The 24,390-nt window shown below is 42.2% G+C and overlaps 1 protein-coding gene across 2 annotated transcripts in view; it reads right to left on the bottom strand.

Annotated features, from left to right (window-relative positions):
• Positions 1-9,841: 9,841 nt before the first annotated feature.
• The window catches only part of GALNT15 (polypeptide N-acetylgalactosaminyltransferase 15), a 52,944-nt gene continuing 38,395 nt past the window's right edge, over positions 9,842-24,390 (bottom strand). For both annotated transcript variants that reach the window (XM_082392702.1, XM_082392704.1), the window contains exon 10: positions 9,842-23,400. In XM_082392702.1, coding sequence (XP_082248828.1) covers positions 23,254-23,400 — 147 coding nt within the window. In that variant the 3' untranslated portion in view covers positions 9,842-23,253. The remainder of the gene's footprint in view (positions 23,401-24,390) is intronic.

Raw genomic sequence — 24,390 nt, 5'->3', positions numbered from 1 at the left:
TCAAACGTCTGCAGCCACACTTAGAATGAGCTCTTCGAGAGACAGAAGAGCCCTCTTCATCCGTGTCTATTCTCTGCCCTTGTTCTTCATGAGCTGATTGTTGCCTAGACTCACACAGCTGGGCTAATGGGGCACCTGCCACTCCTAAGAGGGCACAGAGCCTGTGTCATATGAGACCTGAGAAAGGAAACCCACCCCTAGGCTGTGGAACCCCTTTCTTCCTCAGCACACAATTTCCCCGACACCATCAGACAAGTCTGCTCTGTGCCTGTTGTGATGGAGCGAGACAAAAACAGAGCCACACTGTCATCAGTGTGAGCTAAGACAAAGCAAGAATGCTGGGCACATTACAAATGACCAGAGAGGCCCTCTCCTGGAGAACAGGAGTGGTTGCCCGTCCACCAGTGATAGCGTTAGCCCCGCTCTGTTCCTCCCATCACCTTCTATATAAAAGTGAGAGGACCAGGGGCTTCCCTGGTGGCACAGTGGTTAAGAATCTGCCTGCCAATGCAGGGGACATGGGTTCGAGCCCGGGTCCGGGAAGATCCCACATGCCGTGGAGCAACTAAGCCCGTGCGCCACAACTACTGAGCCTGAGCTCTAGAGCCCGTGAGTCACAACTACTGAGCCCACGTGCCACAACTACTGAAGCCCGTGCGCCTAAAGCCCGTGCTCTGCAACAAGAGAAGCCACCGCAATGAGAAGCCCATGCACCGCAACGAAGAGTAGCCCCTGCTCACCACAACTAGAGAAAGCACACGCAGCAACGAAGACTCAATGCAGACAAAAATAAAATAAATAAATATATAAAAAAATAAAAATAAAAAAAAGTGAGATGCCCAATCATAAAATTGCCCCATTTTCTGATAGCATCCAGTATAGAGCAAGACCATGCTTCCTAGCACCCTTTCCAAAGTCCCCTTGCCCAGGCTCTGATATCCAAGCCCCTTTGCACCCTCTTGCTGAGATCCCCATGGTTCCGCACGGTGTGTGGTCTCCCTGGGCAATAACCCCAAGTTCCGCGGCCACAGGTGTATTCCTGGTGGTGTTGGCTGGCTGGGAGAAGGCCAGTGCTGACCTGCTGCCCAGCAGGAGCTCCTGTGCCCCCTCCTCAGGTGCAGAAGTGCTCCTGGCAGCCACTGGGTGAGGCGACTGGGGCTCTGGCCCCGCGGGGGACATTTGATTGTCTCCTGTGGCAGACAGTTTGGTGCCCAGTGTCTTGTCCCTGGCCACCTCCAGATTTCAGCTCTAGGGCGCCTTTCCATGCGGGCTCGGACTCATCTTGCACCGTGTGACGGTCAAGCCCAGGCCTCTCTGCTTTCCTGCCTGGGGGCCTTCTCTGAAGCCTGGGAGCTGCTCTGCCCTTGCAGCCTGCAAGGTGCCCTGGAGAGAGCTGATGTCCCCAGAGGTCATGTCAACCAGGAAGGGAGAAAAATTGGTGGAAAAACGTCCCGGCCTCTGCCCTTTCGGTGGATGGTTCTGGAACATGTTCTGCAGGCATCTCAGAGTAGGAAGAACCAAGCTCACGACCCTCTTGCGTTGGCTCTTCCTCCCTCTCTGCCCCACTCTCCTGACTCCCTGACTCCTGCTCCCTGGGGTCACCTGTCAAATAAAGCACCCACATCCAAGGCCTTGTTCCTTCTGCTCTTAAGTTACCCCAAAGTAACACGCCTCCCTAGGACCCACCCACCCCCAGCTCCTGCCTGCAGAATTTCCTAGCCATAACGTTGGCTGGGGTTTTTTTCCCCACCCCAGCTCCAGTCAAAATTCCCAAGCCCCTGGTCACAGAGTTTGGTTCAGGGGCATGCGCATTCCCCAAGCCAGTTTAACCAGAGTGACCCTCAGAGCTCTTGCTGGGGATTCTGGGACACGAACCCGGTCTCTGCCGCTCGGCCTGTGGGGATGGTTCTTTACCGATGGCTACATTTTTTCACTCCTCCCTTTGTTGGGTGGGGTCTGTTTGCCCTCCTCTTGAATGTGGGCTGATCTCGGTTGCATTGAGCAAGGAGAACAGTGGAAGGGGTGCTATACAAGTTCCAAGTCTGGTCTTTAAGAGGACCAGCAGCTTCTGTGTTGGTCTGGGTGTGCTGAGCCTCTGGGTAAGAGAGCTGACATCCCTGCTGCAGGGACCACGAGAGAGGCCGAGACTCCTAGAGCCAGGCTACGTTTAGTTTGCGAGGAACCTCCATGCTGTCCTCCATAGTGGCCGCACCAGCTTACATTCCCACCAACAGTGTAGGAGGGTTCTCTAGAAAAGGGCATTCTCGGAAGAGGGAACAGCGTGGCAAAACCAGGGACAAAAGAAAGAGTGATGTATTAGGGGACAGTGGGATGAGTGGCAGGTGGTGAGTGCAGAGGCTGAGGCTAGGCAAGGAAGGAGCTTGTAGGCAGGCCGTGTCGGGGACCTAGAGCATTATTCTGAAAATGATGGGGAGCCATGGAGGGGATTCCATCAGGGGAGCATTTTGGCGAGATCACTTGAGCTTTAGGGAAGAATGACGGTGCTTGAATGAGTGAATCCTTCAAAGGAGGTGTCAAGGCTGGAGAAACACCTGGGAATTATCCTAACATAGGTGGATTATTACATCACAAATAGGTATTTAAAGGGTCACTTGATGCTGGGCCTGTTGCCATGGCAATTTTTGACAAATAATTATTTACAAATGTAAGTCTATTTTGTGTCCCACTTGGCAAATGTATTAAAAAAAAAAAAAGCATATTCATTTACTTTCCTGGAATTGTTTTTGAAATAAATAGCTCTGCCTTCCCAGAAACCTGAGGGTACATATCCAACTCCATCTGAGCCTGTGGTGACATAATATGCATTAAAGATGATGTTTTGCAATTTTCTGATTCATGGGTGACTCATCAAGGTCATCCAAGCTTAGCATTCCCAAAACACGTGGGACAGGACCTAGCTGTGTCCTTGGTACTTAATAGAGATTCAAGAAATATTTGTAGTTTTTGAATTTGGAAAGTGACCCTAAGTGTCTAGAATTCACTCTGGAAAGAGCAATATAGTCTTGGTTGCTATTAGTAAACATCATCAGAAGCTTAACTTTGTGTTTTGCTGGCCTCTGAAAGCCCAGCCATTGAAATTTTTCAGAGCACAGAAAGGTTTTCACCAGATGCCATACCTCTGTGGTAATGACTGGACAAAGAAGGCGAGGATTAGGACCAAAGTGTTGAAGGATTTTGTCTTAAGCACTCGCATTATGAGAAAGCCTTGAGGAAATCCAGAGGCCCCTTGGCACTGCTGTGTAATGACTTCTCCCGCTCATGGGAAGCAGATGGAGTTAACAGGCTGAAACTGTTGTTTTATATAAAATCCCCAAACAACTTTCTATATCATATACTCCCATATGATACACAAAACAGGAAGAAATTCATTATAAATCCCAAAGGAAGTTCCTTTCTTACTTTCAGAATCCGTACTTACTTGCTGTTCATGGTTTTTTTTTAGAAAGCAAATAGAAACCTGCCTCTCAGAGATGGGAATAAAGGAAGAGTTTTATGGGATGGTGCTTTGGGCCACAATGCTTTCCAGAAGGTGTGTAAGAAAAGAGATCAAAACACCTTTGCCTCTCAGCATGTCTGAGCAGCCCTGGTGGTGGAGGGTGGGATCTGGATGGCAGGCACACAGTGCCTTCCCCACACCCCCAAACTGAGAAAACCGAGCTGGTTTGGGGGGGTGCTGGAAGATCCCTACCTTGGGATGGGGCAGGAGCTGATTGGATAACACCCTGGAGTTGTGAGCACAGAACTGTATAGGTCTTGGACTCAGGGTCTGGCAATTTTCATTTCATCATGATAAAGAACAGAAGCAGAGCCCAGTCTTACCTGAGAGAGGAGTCATCTCCAGCTGCAGACACTGGCCCTGCAACAGTCAACCTCCCATCTTCCCAGCCCACAGAACGCCAGTGAGGTCTGGGTGGCAGTGTGCCCAGCCCTTTCCTCCCTGTGGGGTACTTTCCGTGACCACGTGGCATGGTTCTGGCCACTGGGGCAGAGGGAAGTCCACTGATGGGAAGTGGGGGGGGGTCTCTGGGAAAGACCTCCTTTCTCAACAGAGACAAAGATGTTAGAGGAAAGCTTCCTTGTGTAGCATCTCTTCCTTCCTAACTGGGATGCTAGGACAAGGATGTCATGTTTGGGGCTGTGATGGACATCCTGTAACCACGAAGCGATAGATACCAGAATCAAAAGCCAACAGGGATGGTGAACAGAAGGTTAAAAAGAGCCTGTTGATGAATGCTGTCTGTGAGCTATTGCAGCCAATGGGGAACCTACCTTTGAATCAGGAGTGTGAAATAACTGAAGATCTTTATTTCTTCAGCCTCTGGGAGTTGGTTATTCTTTTACTTGCACCTGAACTCATTGAACTGATGCATCTAATATTTGCAGATGCTAAAACAACTTGACCTTTGGTTTCAACCATTTCCATTTGGAAGGTCATTGTCACAAACACTGGGAGGCAATAAAATGTAGAGGTTAAAAGTAAAGGCCTTGAGACAGCAGAAGCAAGAAGAGCTACAATCCTGCAGCCTGTAGAACAAAAACCCATTCACAGAAAGATAGACAAGATGAAAAGGCAGAGGGCTGTGTACCAGATGAAGTAACAAGATAAAACCTCAGAAAAACAACTAAATGAAGTAGAGATAGGCAACCTTCCAGAAAAAGAATTCAGAATAATGATAATGAAGATGATCCAGGACCTCGGAAAAAGAATGGAGGCAAAGATCGAGAAGATGCAAGAAATGTTTAACAAAGACCTAGAAAAATTAAAGAACAAACGAACAGAGATGAACAATACAATAACTGAAATGAAAAATACACTAGAAGGAATCAATAGCAGAATAACTGAGACAGAAGAATGGATAAGTGACCTGGAAGACAGAATGGTGGAATTCACTGCTCGGAACAGAATAAAGAAAAAAGAATGAAAAGAAATGAGGATCATACACCACAATCAAGTGGGATTTATCCCAGGAATGCAAGGATTCTTCAATATATGCAAATCAATCAATGTGATACACTACATTAACAAACTGAAGAAGAAAAACCATATGATCATCTCAATAGATGCAGAAAAAACTTTCGACAAAATTCAACACACATTTATGATAAAAACTCTCCAGAAAGTGGACATAGAGGGAACCTTTCTCAACATAATAAAGGCCATATACAACAAACCCACAGCAAACATCATTCTCAATGGTGAAAAACTGAAAGCATTTCCTCTAAGATCAGGAACAAAGCAAGGATGTCCACTCTCACCACTATTATTCAACATAGTTTTGGAAGTGTTAGCCACAGCAATCAGAGAAGAAAAAGAAAAGGAATACAAATTGGAAAAGAAGAAGTAAAACTGTCACTGTTTGCAGATGACATGATACTATACATAGAGAATCCTAAAGATGCCACCAGAAAACTACTAGAACTAATCAATGAATTTGGTAAAGTAGCAGGATACAAAATTAATGCACAGACATCTCTTGCATTCCTATACACTAATGATGAAAATTCTGAAAGAGAAATTAAGGAAACACTCCCATTTACCACTGCAACAAAAAGAAAATAATACCTAGGAATAAACCTACCTAGGGAGACAAAAGACCTGTATGCAGAAAACTATAAGACACTGATGAAAGAAATTAAAGATGATACCAACAGATGGAGAGATATACCATGTTCTTGGATTGGAAGAATCAATATTGTGAAAATGACTATACTACCCAAAACAATCTACAGATTCAGTGCAATCCCTATCAAATTACCAATGGCATTTTTTACAGAACTAGAACAAAAAAATCTTAAAATTTGTATGGAGACACAAAAGACCCCGAATAGCCAAAGCAGTCTTGACAGAAAAAAACGGAGCTGGAGGAATCAGACTCCCTGACTTCAGACTATACTACAAAGCTACAGTAATCAAGACAATAGGGTACTGGCACAAAAAAAGAGATATGGATCAATGGAACAGGATAGAGAGCCCAGAGATAAACCCACACACCTATGGTCAACTAATCTATGACAAAGGAAGGCAAGAATATACAATGGAAAAAAGACAGTCTCTTTAATAAGTGGTGCTGGGAGAACTGGACAGCTACATGTAAAAGAATGAAATTAGAATACTCCCTAACACCATACACAAAAATAAACTACAAATGGATTAGAGACCTAAATGTAAGTCTGGACACTATAAAACTCTTAGAGGAAAACATAGGAAGAACACTCTTTGACACAAAACACAGCAAGATCTTTTTTGATCCATCTCCTAGAGTAATGGAAATAAAAACAATAATAAACAAATGGGACCTAATGAAACTTAAAAGCTTTTGCACAGCAAAGGAAACTACAAACAAGACGAAAAGACAACTCTCAGAATGGGAGAAAATATTTACAAACGAATCAACGGACAAAAGATTAATCTCCAAAATATATAAACAGCTCATGCAGCTCAATATTAAAAAAACAAACAACCCAATCCAAAAATGGGCAGAAGACCTAAATAGACATTTCTCCAAAGAAGACATGCAGATGGCCAAGAAGCACATGAAAAGATGCTCAACATCACTAATTAGTAGAGAAATGCAAATCAAAACTACAATGAGATATCACCTCACACCAGTTCGAATGGGCATCATGAGAAAATCTACAAAGAACAAATGCTGGAGAGGGTGTGGAGAAAAGGGAACGCTCTTGCACTGTTGGTGGGAATGTAAATTGATACAGCCACTATGGAGAACAGTATGGAGGTTCCTTAAAAAACTAAAAATAGAACTACCATATGACCCAGCAATCCCACTACTGGGCATATACCCAGAGAAAACCATAATTCAAAAAGACACATGCACCCCAATGTTCATTGCAGCACTATTTACAATAGCCAGGTCATGGAAGCAACCTAAATGCCCATCGACAGATGAATGGATAAAGAAGATATGGTACATATATACAATGGAATATTACTCAGTCATAAAAGGAACGAAATTGGGTCATTTGTAGAGACGTGGATGGATCTAGAGACTGTCATACTGAGTGAAGTAAGCCAGAAAGAGAAAAACAAATATCATATATTAACATATATATGTGGAACCTAGAAAAATGGTACAGATGAACCAGTTTGCAGGGCAGAAACTGAGACACAGATGCAGAGAACAAATGTATGGACACCAAGGGGGGAAAGTTGCAGGGGGGTTGGTGTGATGGATTGGGAGATTGGGATTGACATATATACACCAACATGTATAAAATGGATAACTAATAAGAACCTGCTGTATAAAAAATAATAATAATAATAAATAAATGAATAAAAAGTAAAGGCCTTGGAACCAGATGAACCTGGGTTTGTGATCCAGCTGCATCCCTTTCTTGTTGTGTGGACTTGGGAAAATTTCTTCATCCATATAAGCCTCACTTTCTTCAACTATAGAATGGGATAATATAAAATGAGGATTATAATGGTACCTACTTTGTTGGCCTATTGTAAATACAACAAGAGATAATGTGAGTTAAGGGCTAGGCACAGGCTTAACACCTGTGGCAGTTATTACTATTATTTCTGATGATGGGTACATATGTTTATTCACAGAGGTCGTATTGTCTCTTGCCCAGTTAGTGTCCAAAGTTTTTTCTACTTGATTTTTCTCCCAATTCTTGAAATGTCATTAATCTGTACTCCAGCTCCTGGTTTTCTCTCCTCCGTGATAGAATCCATGGAGTCGAGCATCCAGCCCTTTGGTAAGTGGTGAGGGAGAACAAGGAAGTATGGACCATGACTCTTTGCTTTAAAAAGCCAATTGCTTAGTCTGGGATAGAATTCCACCATGAGCTACACAGTAAGTCCTCTACAGATGAACAAGTTCCATTCCGAAAGTGCGTACATAAGTCCAATTTATTCGTAAGTCCAACAAAGTTAGCCTAGGTACCCAACTAACACAATTGGCTATGTAGTACTGTACTGTAATAAGTTTATAATACTTTTCACACAAATAATACATAAAAAACAAACACAAAAAATAAAGAAAACATTTAAAATCTTACAGTATAGTACCTTGAAAAGTACAGTAGTACAGTACAACAGCTGGCATACAGGGGCACATTCGCATCTTTGAAATTTCGCAACTTGAATGTTCATATGTAGGAGACTTACTGTATTGAATAGAAATGTCGGACAAGGGCCGTCTTAAGGCAACATATATCATGTTTCCATCTGGATCCCACCTGTTAGCCTAAGGCCAGATGGGTAGGGAGGCAATGCAAGGATGTAGCCAGCAGGTTGGAGGAGGGCACTGGAGACCTGACCAGCTGGGAGGGCCATTGCTCAAACCAATCTGTGAGGAGATGTCATTGTCAGGAGCTGGAGCCTCAGGGAGACGGTAGGAGCTCCACCACCAAGCAAACCAACCACCACCTAGAGCCATGTGCAAAGGCCTCCCATGGAGAGCAGTCGAGGATATTCTCAAAGAGTCGACTGGAGAAGAAAATAGCATTCCCAACAAAGAGTAAGAATAAGGGATTCTCATCCTTCTGTTATATGAGGCATCTGACCAACATGGAGGAACAAACCAAGATCTTGCCGCAGCAGAAGACAAGAGGCCTCAGCTGTGCCTCCCAACTTCGTGGCCAGAGTGATGGAGCTGCCTGGCCCTTGTGCTTGGTGAAGGCTCGCTGGACAATGACAAGTGGGGTCAGCGGTGTGGAGAGTAGAGATGGGGCCGGACAGCTTTGGACTGTCTGTGCATGTGGGGTGGAGGTGGTGCTCAGGCTGTTCGTTTTATCAGGAGCCAGACTTGGATGTGCCAGCACTGACACGCTCCAAGGGCGTGATGGGCTGGCAACCCCTAACGTAGGTTGTAACAGGCAGGAGGCACCCCTGGGTCTGGACTTTAAACATGTTCCGTGGGCCCATGTTGGCTTAGGAGCGCAGGGAGGAAGGTTCGCTGGCCTTGTACAGCCTGGTCTCAAGCCTTGCTATTGGGGGTCCCTCTACTTGGCTTGACTCCTCCTGTTGGTGTTTTGCAGTCTGGCTGAATTGGATGCCAAGGATCGGAGTTTATATAAATACACAGAGGCTATGGCTCTTGCTCCACGCAAGAGGTTTTATCTGATTGTCCTCACATCCCAACTGCAAGGGAATTGTGTCGGGGGAAGGCAGGGAGTGTGTGCATTGTGCTTTGTGAGTCTCTTCACCAGCATAACATAAAACCTCGAGTGTCAGATTTCATCTGTTACTGCAATTGAATCCCGTTGGCTGGGCTGAAATGCTGAGAGTTGCTTTGCTTATTAGCAGCCCTCCCTTTCCCGTTGATGTTCTTACTGCAGCCTGTGGTCACGTAAGGAAAGCTGGTCCTGCCCAAGCTCTGTCAACAGTGAGGGCCCGTGGCATCTGGGTGTCCAAAAGAAAGGCGGTTGAGGGCTACAGTGTCAATGTTTTATATTTTGATTTACAAAAATGATTCATTTGTTTATTTCTATTTTTTTCTGAAAAGGATTGGAGTCTGCTTACAATAAGATCTAATATTTCCCCTCTTCTGTTTTCTTTGCTTTTTTGGTTATTTATACTATAAAAACACCCTATTTTTATGTTTTTCAAGCTTACTTACAATTTCTTTGGGAATATTTCTCTGTTTGTTTTTAAAGGATCTGTCATTTGTCTCCTTCTGCAGCTGGAATGAGACAAAAAACTCTAGTCCAGGTGGTGGTAAATGATGCCTGTGAGCCACATCTGCCCCACCACCTGGGGTATTTTTAATTAATTAATTAATTTATTATTTATTTTTGGCTGCATTGGGTCTTCGTTGCTACGTGTGGGCTTTCTCTAGTTGCCTGCCACCTGTTTTGTTTTTGTTTTTGTTTTTTTTAAACAGTCCCGACTTTCTTTTTCTTTCTTTTCTTTTTTTAATTAATTAATTAATTAATTAATTTATTAATTTATTTATTTTTGGCTGTGTTGGGTTTTCGTTGCTGCGCGCAGGCTTTCTCTAGTTGCGGCGAGCAGGGGCTGCTCTTCATTGCGGTGCATGGGCTTCTCATTGCGGTGGCTTCTCTTGTTGCGGAGCACGGGCTCTAGGTGCACAGGTTTCAGTAGCTGTGGCATGCAGTCTCAGTAGTTGTGGTGCATGGGCTTAGTTGCTCCGCAGCCTGTGAGATCTTTCTGGACCAGGGCTTGAACCCGTGTCCTCTGCATTGGCAGATGGATTCTTAACCACTGAACCACCAGGGAAGCCCCTGCCACCTGTTTTTGTAAATAAAGTTTTATTGGAACACAGGCATGGGCATCTGTTTATTATTGACCCTGATTACTTTTGTGCTACAATGGCAGAGTTGTATAGTTGTGACAGAGACTGTGGGGCTGCAAAGCCAAAAATATTTACTATGTAGCCCTTTATAGAAAAAGTTTTGCTGACCCCTGCTTTAGTTCAGTCAAATAAAATTTTAAAATACTGTCTGACCTAAGTGAATTTATCTTGATCGGCGCTGTGTGGTGACGTGTGGCTAGGATGGGTGTCCGTTCTTTTCTATACCAATGCTGCTCTGCTTCCTGAGAGCCCAGGCTTGCTGGATCTATCTGACTGCAAAGGCTGCTTTTTGCCGGCTCTGTCCTGGACAGTGAGCTCAACCCAATTCCTTGATTCCCGTTCTCCAAAACAGGACACGGTCAGTGTGGAAGGCTCGGCTGAAAGTGTGGAGTGATGGAAATAAAGCACACAACTTTAGACTGAGGACTAGAACACCTCACTCTGAAAATCCCTCTGGCAACCCCTCCTGCCCCCGCTAGGATTACCTTTCTGACCATCTTGCTCTTTAGATCTTCACCATGTTGTTTTGCCCTTCTCCTCCCCAATACCCGCCTCATATCTAAATCCCCCTCACTTTATCCTGGAAAGCTATCATGCTCTCCACTACTGACTTACACAGTATACCTGTACATCCTCTAATACTGGTATGTACCAGTTACTGGAAAATAACTGGAATATGAGAGGGAAATGTTGTGTGATGCAGGAGGAACCTTGCTTCCCTAGGCTTCAGGTTTCCACAAGGAGGGACGCCAGCTAGTGGAACATGAGTGGCCTCTCTCTACTCCTCACTCATTCTTCCCCGGGGAGGAAGGACTTCTAATATTATTGATAAGCTTGGGATAAGGACTGACCATGTGCCCCTTCCTCAGTCTCTTTCTCTCGGGACACAGCTTCCTGGAAGCCCATACTCTGGTCTTGCTGTTTGGTGGGATAATTTCAGTTCAGGGGGATAAGGTTATTTGGTGCATGGGGTGGGACTGTTGATAAATAAACGAAGAATGGAATTTGATGAACAAACTAACTCTTGTAGATGGAAGCTTCTGGTGGGCCAAGCCATGTATTCTAGCGTGGGTTTCCCTATTAGGAGATAAGGATTCGAGGGCAAGTGGTCTATCTGGAAGGTGAGCCTAGGAAGTACCAGTTGGGGTGTGTGGACGGGAATGCAGCCAATTACAGATGCACCATCAAGCCATTTACCACTTGGGTGATCAGAGCTTAATCCCACAGTAAACGCTGGGAAATGTGTAGAACATGCACCTCAGAGTTGTTCTGCTGGAGAGGTGAGGGAGCTGAGGTGCTTATACTCCAACTCCTGTCAGTCAGTGATTGACGGTTGCTCCTGGGGGTGACTTCCAAGGCATGGTTGGGCTTCCCCACATCATTAGGAAGCCTTCTTTATCTTTGAGGAAAACCCTCAGGGAAAGAAGTGCTGACGCTCACTGGTGTAAGTTCTTCAGGAGCTCACTGAAGCTGTAAGACCAGAGGGAGGTGGGCGGGACCAGAACACTCTATGTCACTATTACAGACTCTGGTGTTGAAGGGTGAATTTGGCATCTCTTTCTTAGTTAATGGTGCTTTAACTTTACTGTCGGATTCAGGATTAAGAGAATCAAATTTTGGATTTCGGCATGATTTGTTTTCTGATCATATAATCTCATGTTTGGCTGTTAGATGTTGCTATTTTCAGAGGCCACAGGTCCTGGATCATCTCCAGAGGGTTCCTATAGAGCCTCTACTTAGATGGGGCTACCTGCTTTCCAGGGCCCCAGCTGCCTCCTCGAGACAAGGGCCGTATCCCCACCACTATCAGCAGGACCTCTATTAGCCTCTCATCCTATGTCCACAGTAAATATTATTTCTGTGCCTTCATACTGTGGGCTCTTCCAGGAGAAGAGCTGAGGCTGGAACAGCTGAAAATTTGAGCAGTTAATTGATTTGTTCAGTGCTCATAAATTCTTACCTTATCTCTTGCATTTCTTCTAGAGAAACTAATTTCTTAGTCTCAGTAACAAAATTATTGGTGAATGTGCTGGTTGACTCAATTAGGTCAAGTGTCCTTCCTGGAACCAATCAGCGGGTGGAATCCTGTGGAGGTAACAGGCAGGTCCCACTGAAGCCACATGGCTAGAGTTGGAGAATTGTGCTGGTTGGATAATCCATTTGTTGCTCTCCTCCCACACAACAGATATTCTCCACCCTCTGAACAGAGTTAGCATTGGTGTATCTGGACAGGTCATGACTTTAAAAACAGCTTCTCGTGCTCTCCTGGGTCTTATTTAAATAAAACATTAAGCAATGCCACCCTTGGCCAATTCCTAAAGGAGAGGGGTCAGCAGTGCCTTCGTGAAGGTTGCCCAGTGAAGTAAAGTTGCCCTACCCTCTGGTTACATTTTACTGTAAAGCTAAAAGGCTTTCATAAGCCCAAGTTGCAGCAGAATTGGCCCTGTCATCTTCATTTAGCATTTGTCAAGGGTACTGGAATATCAGTTAACTGTGTGTTAGCTGTACGGTTTAGGAATTGTTGGGAAACTTTAATTTTCAAACATGAATCTAATCTGTTTGGGCTCAGCTTGCAAACTATCACCCTAGGAGTGAAGTAACCATGCCGACTCTGTTTTTGAGCCAAATAAAATCAGGTGAGCTGCTTTTATGTCATTATAGCATAGTGTATTGATATCATGTAGAGACTTCAGTGGTGAGAAAACATCACCATCCCAGTCCTGTGGAAAGAATTACCACACCAGCAAAGATCCTCACAATATTAAAACAATGCTAAGGACACACTTCCATATTTAAAGAGCACATTTCATGGAGGAAGAGGTTGAAACTGCAAAGAGTTTGGAGATTGGAGGGACTGTTATTAACACAGAAATAAGAGAGGATTCTAGAATCCTGGAAATATCACCTCCTTGGCTATTTGCGCTTAACATAATCACTGGAGATATGCCCAAATCAAGGTGTTTGAAGAATCAGGGCCGGACTTGTAGGTGCTTTGGGCTTTGGCCAAAGAAGTTGCATTCTGACCAGAGCTTTTAAAGAAGAGCATAAACGGTGTACACAGTGTGTAGAGTTGTGCCCATCAAGGCAGCCCATGTCAATGTCCAGATTTGGTGACTGGTCGCAGATCACTTGGTGTCCAACTGGTTTTTCATGGCCTTTCAGTGGAAAATGGAAGGGTCCTCTTGAGGTGGGCACAATAACACAAGCTCTAATGATGTCAAATTCTGGTGCAGTGACAGCACCATCTCGTGGACCTGGGGGACTTTTTGATGTTTGTGGGAGTTGGGATTCTAAGTTGGTCAGTGAGATTGATGGCATTGAGACCAAAGAGGAAATAGATCAGGGTCCCTCCAGGGATGACATCTGCTTTCATCGTGTAATGACACAAAGAGTGTTGACTCTAGATTGTTGGCTGAATACTTCTGTCTGTCCCCTCAGTGGGATACTTACTAATGATGGCGAGCTTGTTGGGGGTGCTGATGAATTCAGTCTTACAACCCAAACAATAAACTCAATCATAAAATTCAGGCAGACAAGTGAAACTCTTGGGAATCAAATCTTCTGACTGCCAAGTTTCTCTACTTTTAAATTGATCATTGTGGATAAAATCAGAGATGAGTCCATAGAGAAGAGAATTTGAATACTCTGTTACTCTATGAGGAGAAGAAGGTTGAATTATTTTAGAACTAAATGGAGGCATCTGTTTTGTTTAAATTAAGGGTCTTTAAGTACCAGCCAGAGACTGAGCTCACCGCTATTTCTGTAATAAAGTAATAAATCATGGGGATGGTTAAAGAAACACCACATTCTTGCTTTGTTCAACCAATTAAGCAATAAGCCTTCTGGGTCCTTTTGTTAATTACTGTCAAACACAACTTATACAATTGAATTCAGCCCTTTATTTAACTATATTAATTTATTCCAGCAACTTCAAATACCAACAATGCCAATAACAAAGTTCATTTTAAAAATAGAGGCCTTGTTTAATTTTTATTTTTCAACCATAATACCCTTTACAAGGTTGCCATCTGAGAATTTTTAGCTCTCTCTCAGCCTCAGGGTGTTAGGGGAATTTGTGTTGAATATAGACAAGTCTGAAGCAAGAAGCTGAATCTCTTCTCTCAATGGGGTGATAAATCTGTCTAGGTCAATGCTATCCAATAGACCTGTTTGCACTGATGGAATATTCTCTTCTCTGTGCTTTGCAACACAGTGGCTATTGAGCACTAGAAATGTGGCCAGTACAACTGAGGAACTGAGTTTAAATTTTCTTTAATTTTAATTAATTTTCTTTAATTTTTTAATTAATTTTCTTTAATTTAATTTTAATAAATTTCTTTAATTTTCTTTAATTTTAATGAATTTACATTTAGATAACCACACGTGGCCAGTGGCTCCTAGCCCAGGTCTAGAGTGTATTCTGAGGAAGGAAAAACGCAGTGTTCCATTGACTTCCACAGGTGAAGAAATGCATAGTTATGATGTGTACTGTTTAGAAACCCTTACCTCCTGCTTAGTGTTTGTTATTTGAAACATACTGTATCCTGAGACAGCCCAAAGGAGATCAGCATCTTTGAGGGGAGGTTTTAAGCTGATCATGTGAAGAGGGAAATCCACCTGGAAGAGAGATGGGTACCAGGTCTTTTTTTTTTTTAATAGATCTTTATTGGAGTATAATTGCTTCACAATACTGTGTTAGTTTCTGTTGTACAGCAAGGTGAATCAGGCATATGCTGACATATATCCCCATATCCCCTCCCTCTTGAGCCTCCCTCCCACCGTCCCTACCCCACCCCTCTAGGTCATCACAAAGTACCGAGCTGACCTCCCTGTGCTATGCTGCTGCTTTCCACTAGCCATCTATCTTACATTCAGTAGTGTATGTACTCATACACTTAGCCCCAGCTTCCCCCTCCCCACCTCCTGTGTCCTCAAGTCCATTCTCTATGTTTACGTCTTTATTTCTGCCCGGCCACTATGTTCATCAGTACCTTTTTTTTTTCTTTTTTAGATTCCACATATGTGCGTTAGCATACGGTATTTGTTTTTCTCTTTCTGACTTACTTCACTCTGTATGACAGACTCTAGGTCCATCCACTTCACTACAAATAACTCAATTTCATTTCTCTTTATGGCTAATATTCCATCGTATATATGTGCCACATCTTCTTTATCCATTCATCTGTCGATGGACACTTAGGTTGCTTCCATGTCCTGGCTATTGCAAATAGTGCTGCAATGAACACTGTAGTATATGTCTTTTTGAATTATGGTTTTCTCAGGGTATATGCCCAGTAGTGTGATTGCTGGGTCATATGGTAGTTCGATTTTTAGTTTTTTAAGGAACCTCCATACTGTTCTCCATAGTGGTTGTATCAATTTACATTCCCACCAACAGTGTAGGAGGGTTCCCTTTTCACCACACCCTCTCCAGCATTTATTGTTTGTAGATTTTTTGATAATGACCATTCTGACCGGTGTGACGTGATACCTCATTGTAGTTTTGATTTGTATTTCTCTAATAATTAGTGATGTTGAGCATCTTTTCTTTTTTTTTCTCTTTACTACTTTTTTTGAATTTTTGAATTTTACTTATCTTTTTATACAGCAAGTTCTTATTAGTCATCAATTTTATACACATCAGTGTATACATGTCAATCCCAATCTCCCAATTCATCACACCACCCCCCCACCCCCACCAACACTTTCCCCCCTTGGTGTCCATACGTTTGTTCTCTACATCTGTGTCTCTATTTCTGCTCTGCAAACCAGTTCATCTGTACCATTTTTCTAGGTTCCACATATATGCGTTAATATACGATATTTGTTTTTCTATTTCTGACTTACTTCACTCTGTATGACAGTCTCTAGATCCATCCACATCTCTATAAATGACCAGTTTCGTTCCTTTTTATGGCTGAGTAATGTTCCATTGTATACATGTACCACATCTTCTTTATCCATTCGTCTGTTGATGGGCATTGAGGTTGCTTCCATGACCTGGTTATTGTAAATAGAGCGCAATGAACATTGGGGTGCATGTGTCTTCTTGAATTATGGTTTTCTCTGGGTGTATGCCCAGTAGTGGGATTGCTGGGTCATATGGTAATTCTATTTTTAGTTTTTTAAGGAACCTCCATACTGTTCTCCATAGTGGTTGTATCAATTTACATTCCCACCAACAGTGCAAGAGCGTTCCCTTTTCTCCACACCCTCTCCAGCATTTGTTCTTTGTAGATTTTCTCATGATGCCCATTCGAACTGGTGTGAGGTGATACCTCATTGTAGTTTTGATTTGCATTTCTCTACTAATTAGTGATGTTGAGCATCTTTTCATGTGCTTCTTGGCCATCTGCATGTCTTCTTTGGAGAAATGTCTATTTAGGTCTTCTGCCCATTTTTGGATTGGGTTTTTGTTTTTTTAGTATTGAGCTGCAGGAGCTGTTTATATATTTTGGAGATTAATCCTTTGTCCATTGATTCATTTGGAAATATTTTCTCCCATTCTGAGGCTTGTCTTTTCGTCTTGTTTGTAGTTTCCTTTGCTTTGCAAAAGCTTTGAAGTTTCATTAGGTCCCATTTGTTTATTTTTGTTTTTATTTCCATTACTGTAGGAGGTGGATCAAAAAAGATCTTGCTGTGATTTACGTCAAAGAGTGTTCTTCCTATGTTTTCCTCTAAGAGTTTTATAGTGTCCAGTCTTACATTTAGGTCTCTAATCCATTTTGAGTTTATTTTTGTGTATGGTGTTAGGGAGTGTTCAAATTTCATTCTTTTACATGTAGCTGTCCAGTTTTCCCAGCACCATTATTGAAGAGACTGTCTTTTCTCCATTGTATATCCTTGCCTTCCTTTGTCATAGATTAGTTGACCATAGGTGACTGGGTTTATCTCTGGGCTTTCTATCCTGTTCCATTGACCTATGTTTCTGTTTTTTGTGCCAGTACCATACTGTCTTGATTACTGTAGCTTTGTAGTATAGTTTGAAGTCAGGGAGACTGATTCCTCCATTCCGTTTTCCTTTCTCAAGATTGTTTTGGCTTTTTGGGGTCTTTTGTGTTTCCATATGAAGTGTAAAGTTTTTTGTTCTAATTCTGTGAAGAGTGCCATTGGTAGTTTGATAGGGATTGCATTGTATCTGTAGATTGCTTTGGGTAGTATAGTCATTTTCACAGTATTGATTCTTCCAATCCAAGAACATGGTGTATTTCTCCGTCTGTTTTATGTCATCTTTGATTCCTTTCACCAGTGTTTTATAGTTTTCTGAGTACAAACCTTTCATCCCCTTAGGTAGGTTTATTCCTAGGTATTTTATTCTTTTTGTTGCAATGGTAAATGGGATTGTTTCCTTAATTTCTCTTTCTGATTTTTCATTGTTAGTGTATAGGAATGCAAGAGATTTCTGTGTGTTAATTTTGTATCCTGCAACCGTACCAAATTCATTGATTAGTTCTAGTAGTTTTCTGGTGGCATTTTTAGGATTTTCTATATATAGTATCATGTCATCTGCAAACAGTGACAGTTTTACTTCTTCTTTTCCAATTTGTGTTCCTTTTATTTCCTTTTCTTCTCTGATTGCCATGGCTAGGACTTCCAAAGCCATGTTGAATAAGAGTGGTGAGTGGACATCCTTGTCTTGTTCCTGATCTTAGTGGAAATGCTTTCAATTTTTCACCATTGAGTATGATGTTTGCTGTGGGTTTGTCATATATGGCCATTATTGTGTTGAGGTAGGTTCCCTCTATTCCCATTTTCTGGATAGTTTTTATCATAAATGGGTGTTGAATTTTGTTGAAAGCTTTTTCTGCATCTATTGAGATGATCATATGGTTTTTCTCCTTCAATTTTTTAACATGGTGTATCACATTGATTGATTTGCATATATTGAAGAATCCTTGCATTCCTGGGATAAATCCCACTTGATCATGTTGTATGATCCTTTTAATATGTTGTTGGATTCTGTTTGCTAGTATTTGTTCAGGATTTTTGCATCTATGTTCATCAGTGATATTGGTCTATAATTTTCTTTTTTTGTGGTATATTTTTCTGGTTTTGGTATCAGGGTGATGGTGGCTTTGTAGAATGAATTTGGGAGTGTTCCTCCCTCTGCAATTTTTTGGATGAGTTTGAGAAGGAGCGGTGTTAACTCTTCTCTAAATATTTAATAGAATTCATCTGTGAAGCCATCTGGTCCTGGACTTTGGTTTGTTGGAAGATTTTTAATTACAGTTTCAATTTCATTACTAGTGATAGGTCCGTTTATATTTTCTAATTCTTCCTGGTTCAGCCTTGGGAAATTGCACCTTTCCAAGAATTTGTCCATTTCTTCGTGGTTGTCCATTTTATTAGCATATAGTTGTTTGTAGTAGTCTCTTGTAATCCTTTGTATTTCTGCAGTGTCAGTTGTGATTTCTCCTTTTTCATTTCCAATTTTATTGATTTGCGTCCTCTCCATTTTTTTCTTGATGAGGCTGGCTAAGGGTATATCAATTTTGTTTATCTTCTCAAAGAACCAGCTTTTAGACTTATTGATCTTTGCTATTGTTTTCTTCGTATTCTATTTCATTTATTTCTGCTCTGATCTTTATGATTTCTTTCCTTCTACTGACTTTGGGTTTTCTTTATTCTTCTTTCTCTAGTTGCTTTAGGTGTACAGTTAGATTGTTTATTTAAGATTTTTCTTGTTTCTTCAGGTGAGGTTGAATTGCTATAAACTTCCCTCTTAGAACTGCTTTTGCTGCATCCCATAGGTTTTGGGTTGTTGTGTTTTCATTGTCATTTGTTTCTATGGTATTTTTAATTTCTTCTTTGCTTTCTTCAGTGACCTCTTGGTTATTTAGTAGCGCACTGTTAGCCTCCATGTACTTGTGGTTTTTACAGTTTTTTTTCCTGTAATTGATTTCCAATCTCATAGCATTGTGGTCAGAAAAGCTGCTTGATATGATTTCAATTTTCTGAGGCTTGATTTGTGACCCAAGATGTGATCTATCCTTAAGAAATTTCCATGTGCACTTGAAAAGGAAAAAGTGTATTCTGCCACTTTTGGGTGGAATGTTCCATAAATATCAATTAAATCTAACTGGTCTATTGTGTCATTTAAAGCTTGTGTTTCCTTATTTATTTTCTCTTTGGATGATCTGTCCTTTGGTGTAAGTGGGATGTTAAAGTCCCCTACTATTATTGTGTTACTGTCGATTTCCCCTTTCATGGTTGTTAGCATTTGCCTCATGTACTGAAGTGCTCCTATGTTGGGTCCATAAACATTTATAATTGTTATATCTTCTTCTTGGATTGATCCCTTGATCATTATGTAGTGTCCTTCTTTATCTCTTGTAGCAGTCTTTATTTTAAAGTCTATTTTATCTGATACAATTATTGCTACTCCAGCTTTCTTTTGATTTCCATTTGCATGGAATATCTTTTTCTATCCCTTCACTTTCAGTCTGTATGTGTCCCTAGGTCTGAAGTGGGTCTCTTGTAGGCAGCATATATATGGGTCTTGTTTTTGTATCCATTCAGCCAGTCTGTGTCTTTTGGTTGGGACATTTAATCGATTTACATTCAAGGCTATTATCGATATGTATGTTCCCATTACCATTTTCGTAATTGTCTGGGGTATGTTTTTGTGGGTCTTTTTCTCCTCTTGTGTTTCCCGCTTAGAGAAATTTCTTTAACATTTGTTGTAAAGCTGGTTTTGTGGTGCTGAATTCTCTTAGCTTTTGCTGGTCTGAAAAGCTTTTGATTTCTCCATCGAATCTGAATGAGATCCCTGCTGGGTAGAGTAATGTTGGTTGTAGGTTTTTCTCTTTCATCACTTTAAGTATATCCTGCCACTCCCTTCTGGCCTGCAGAGTTTCTGCTGAAAAATCAGGTGATAACCTTATGGGAATTCCTTTGTATGTTATTTTTTGTTTTTCCCTTGCTGCTTTTAATATTATTTCTTTGAATTTAATTTTTGTTAGTTTGATTAATATGTGTCTTTGTGTATTTCTCCTAGGGTTTATCCTGTATGGGACTCTCTGTGCTTCCTGGACTTGGGTAACTATTTCCTTTCCCATGTTAGGGAAGTTTTCCACTATAATCTCTTAAAATATTTTCTCAGACCCTTTGTTTTTCTCTTCTTCCTCTGGGACCCCTATTATTCGAATGTTGTTGCATTTAGTGTTGTCCCAATGGTCTCTGAGATTGTCTTCAATTCTTTTCAGTCTTTTTTCTTTATTCTGCTCCTCAGCAGTTATTTCCACCATTCTGTCTTCCAGCTCACTTATTCATTCTTCTGCCTCAGTTATTCTGTTACTGATTCCTTCTAGTGTATTTTTCATTTCAGTTATTGTGTTGTTCATCTCTGTTTGTTTGTTCTTTAGTTCTTCTAGATCTTTGTTAAATATTTCTTGTATTTTCTCAATCTGTGCCGCCATTCTATTTCTGAGATTCTGGATCATCTTTACCATCATTACTCTGAATTCTTTTTCAGGTAGATTGACTATTTCCTCTTCATTATTTTGGTCTTGTAGATTTTTACCTTGCTCCTTCATCTGTGACATATTTTTTCCCCATCTCATTTTTTCTTCTTTTTTTATGAGTGGGGTTGTGTTCCTGTCTTACTGGTTGTTTGGCCTGAGGCTTCCAACACTGGAGTTTGTAGGCTGTTGGGTAGAGTTGGATCTTGGTGCTGAGATGAGGACCTCTGGGAGACCTCACTCCAATGAATATTCCCTGGATTCTGAGGTTCTCTGTTAGTCCAGTGGTTTGGACTTGGAGCTCCCACCGCAGGAGCTTTGGCCTAACCCCCGGCTCATGAACCAAGATCCTGCAAGCTGTGTGGGGTGGTAAAAAAAAAAAAAAGGAGAACAATAACAAAGTAAAAAATAAAATTAGGCTAGGAAACTAACAGCTGTGTTAGTTTCCTAGTCTAAAAATAAAAATATAGATGAAACAACAACCCGAAGAGAAAACAGAACCACAATAGTAAAAAATAGGAGGAGAAAAAAAAAAAAGGTGGAAAAGGCCTTGGCTGTGGAGGGCAGGGCCTAAGCAGGGTTGAGGTTTGAGCAGTGAGTGGGGCCTATGCTTAGGACCCACAGGGCTGGAAAAGGCGGGGTGTGTTTGGGGTGGGGCTTAGGCTCAACAGAACAGAAGGGCCCAGGTGTGCCCCTGCCTCTGGTCTCAGAGGGTGGGGGACCTCACCTGGGAACCCAGCAGACTTCCTGGGCTTGAGTGGGAGGGGCAAACGCCCTCCACTCCTCTACCACTCCTCCGGTCCCAGAAGGCTCCTCCTGCCTGCCTCTCCTGATCTCCCCAGCCTCCCTCCTATGCCCCCAGGACCCAAACACCCAAAGGGGACTTTGGAGGTTGGGGGACTGGCCTGGGAGCTCAGCAGGCTCCCTGTGCCTGAGTGGGTGGGGCAAACCCTCTCTGCTCCTTTCCTGCTCCTCTGGTCCTGGAGGGTCCCTCCCGTCTGACTCTCCTGTTCTCTCCCGGCCTTGCTCCTTTGCCCCCAGGACCAACTCAGCCCAGAGGGGACCTCTGAGGGCATAGGACCCAGCCCGAGAGCCCAGCAGACTTCCCAGGCCGATTGGGCAGGGGAAATGCTGAGCCCCTGATCTGAGCCCCTGAGGGTCCCTCCAGGCGTGGGAACCCGCCCCCCTCAGCCACCCCTCATGGGTGCCGGTCCTGTCTAGTGTCCACTTCTCCCCCCCCATCAGTCCTCCCATGTCCTGCCGGTTCGCTTGTGGGTTCTTCCCATCTCCTTGGGTGTCGGGGTCCCCCACCCAGCACCATGTCTTCTTAATCACAGAACCACCTCCACTCAGCAACTCTTACAGCCCAACTGGGTGGGCCAAGTCACAACAAGAGAGCCATTCAGCTTTTGCTAGCATGGGCTCTGCCCTGATGGAGATGTGTTCTTCTATGGCTGAATGTTCAGGTGTGGGCATATTTGAAGGTCCCAGACATTTCCTACTGGCTCAGAGACAGCCCTTTCAACCCTCATGGACATTAACACCCACCTCTAGTTCCTCTCTTAAGAATTTTGGCTCAGACGCTGGCATTTCCCTCCCAGGGAGGTTTGCCTCTTTGCAAATGTTGCTCATTCTGATCCAATCAGTGTAAACCCTGTAACAGGGCATCAGGAGAGTTTCTCAACTGTACACACTTCTGTTACTGGGAGTGTTCAATCTAAGCTGACCCAACACCAATGATTAAAGAAAAGAATATTGCATGAGAATCTGATTGTGGTTAATCTAGATAGAGAACAGCAAGGGCAGGGTGAACGGAGACAGAAAGTTCTGAGGAAATTCTCATTAACAGGAGAACATCTTATTCCAGGTCTACTGACTCTTTTCAGCTACTAGTCTGAGCTGAAGAATTGGGTCAAAGCTCTCTCCAACCCTATTTTCTCGCAGTAGCTTACTTCCTTTCCTTCCTCTGAGCTATGCCTCAGTCAATGAACATGAAATTTGTCCTCATAAGCCTATTGCAAAGTTTTTTGGATGTCAGGACTTTGCACTTTCTTCACGCTTTAATTTTCATGGCTGGTGACACAGACAATCCAAGATTAGGCCATTTGAAATAAATTGATCAATCAGAATTGTGTATCCTGAAGGTGTTGCCAGGCCTCTTTCCTTAGTCAGAGATAAAAGCAATTATTTACTGCTTTAAAATTATTTTTAAAAACCCCAAGAATCTTATGTACCATGTAATGATCATCTACCAGTGATGAAGACATTGAGACAATGGGTCCATGTTTTTCTTTTTCTAAAACAGCCAGTGGTCAATGAAGTAAGGTACGGGAAGGAAAGACTTCCCATATTCATTTGTGGAGTTTTTGTTTCTACTATCACCACTGCACAAACACAAGGGGTCTCCTTCATGATATGCACATGCTCCTGTCGTTCCCTTGAGTTGAACCTCTATGGCCACATTTCTCTTTTCCTTCTGATGGTGGCATTCATTGTTCATCCACGGTGCTGACGTTGTCAAATCGCCACAGCTGGCTGGCTTTTCCATCACACTCACGTAAATACAAATCTTTATTGTTTTCCTGCAACACAGCTTCTATGCATTTCCCAGAAAGAATGTGAACAATCATTCCATTCTGAAAAGAGAGAAGAAAATGAAAAAAAGAAAAAGAAAACGAGGTGGTTCCCCACAATCAGTCAGCAAAGAAGGAAATTTCTAAGATTTGTGCTAATCATTCAGAGAATAATAAAGGTGATATGAACTGGCCTGGTAAGGAATTGGAGTATTTTGGTTACTATATAATATAATTTAGGTAACCCTAAAATTTAAACATCATACAGAGCCTTGGCGTCATTAATTCAATTATTATTATTCTGGTTGGGTAATTATGCCATTTCTTGGAGAGTTCTGGCTAGTAAAATGCCAGTGTAAAGATCATGTTCAATCGTTATACTGTATTGTTGACATTCATCGTTATCACTGTACTTGTAAATTTCTGCTTTCAAAAGGATTTAGTTTAATCTCTGCCCTCTGTTAATCCTGCAATTTAGTACTGCTGCCACCAGGTTGAAGTTCTGAGTAAGACTTTAAGGATACACTGAAGGCCTGAGTCAGCCATGTATGGAAGACCATAGCTGCTTCCTGCTCAAAATGTACCAAACTTAATACTGAATGTAGCCATCCCCTTTTCAAGAAAAAAATCAATTTCTTTATGAAAAGTTAAACAACCTTAACCAACAGTGCTGATAATGTCCATTAATTTATTTATTTAGAGATATAATTCACATGCCCTAAATACAACTCAGCGGATTTTAGTATATTCACAAAGTATATGCAACCATCACCTCTATCTAATTGCAGAACATTTCATCACTGTAAAAAGAAATGTACTATCCATTAGCAGGTACTTCCCATTCCTCCTTCCTTCCAACCACTGGAGATCATTAATCTAGTTTCTGTGTTTATGGATTTGTCTCTTCTTGACATTTCATATAAATGGAATCATATAATATTTGGCCTTTTATGACTGGCTTCTTTCACTTTGCATGGTATTTTCAAGTTTCATCCATGTTGTAGCACAAAATAGTACCTAATTTCTTTCTTTCTTTCTTTCTTTGTAGTGGTA

Source organism: Balaenoptera borealis (genome assembly GCF_965194805.1).
Source record: "Balaenoptera borealis genome assembly, chromosome: 5".
Classification (NCBI taxonomy): Eukaryota; Metazoa; Chordata; class Mammalia; order Artiodactyla; family Balaenopteridae; genus Balaenoptera; species Balaenoptera borealis.
The sequence above is the reverse complement of the archived record's forward strand: the minus strand, read 5'-3'. Positions and strand labels throughout refer to the sequence as shown.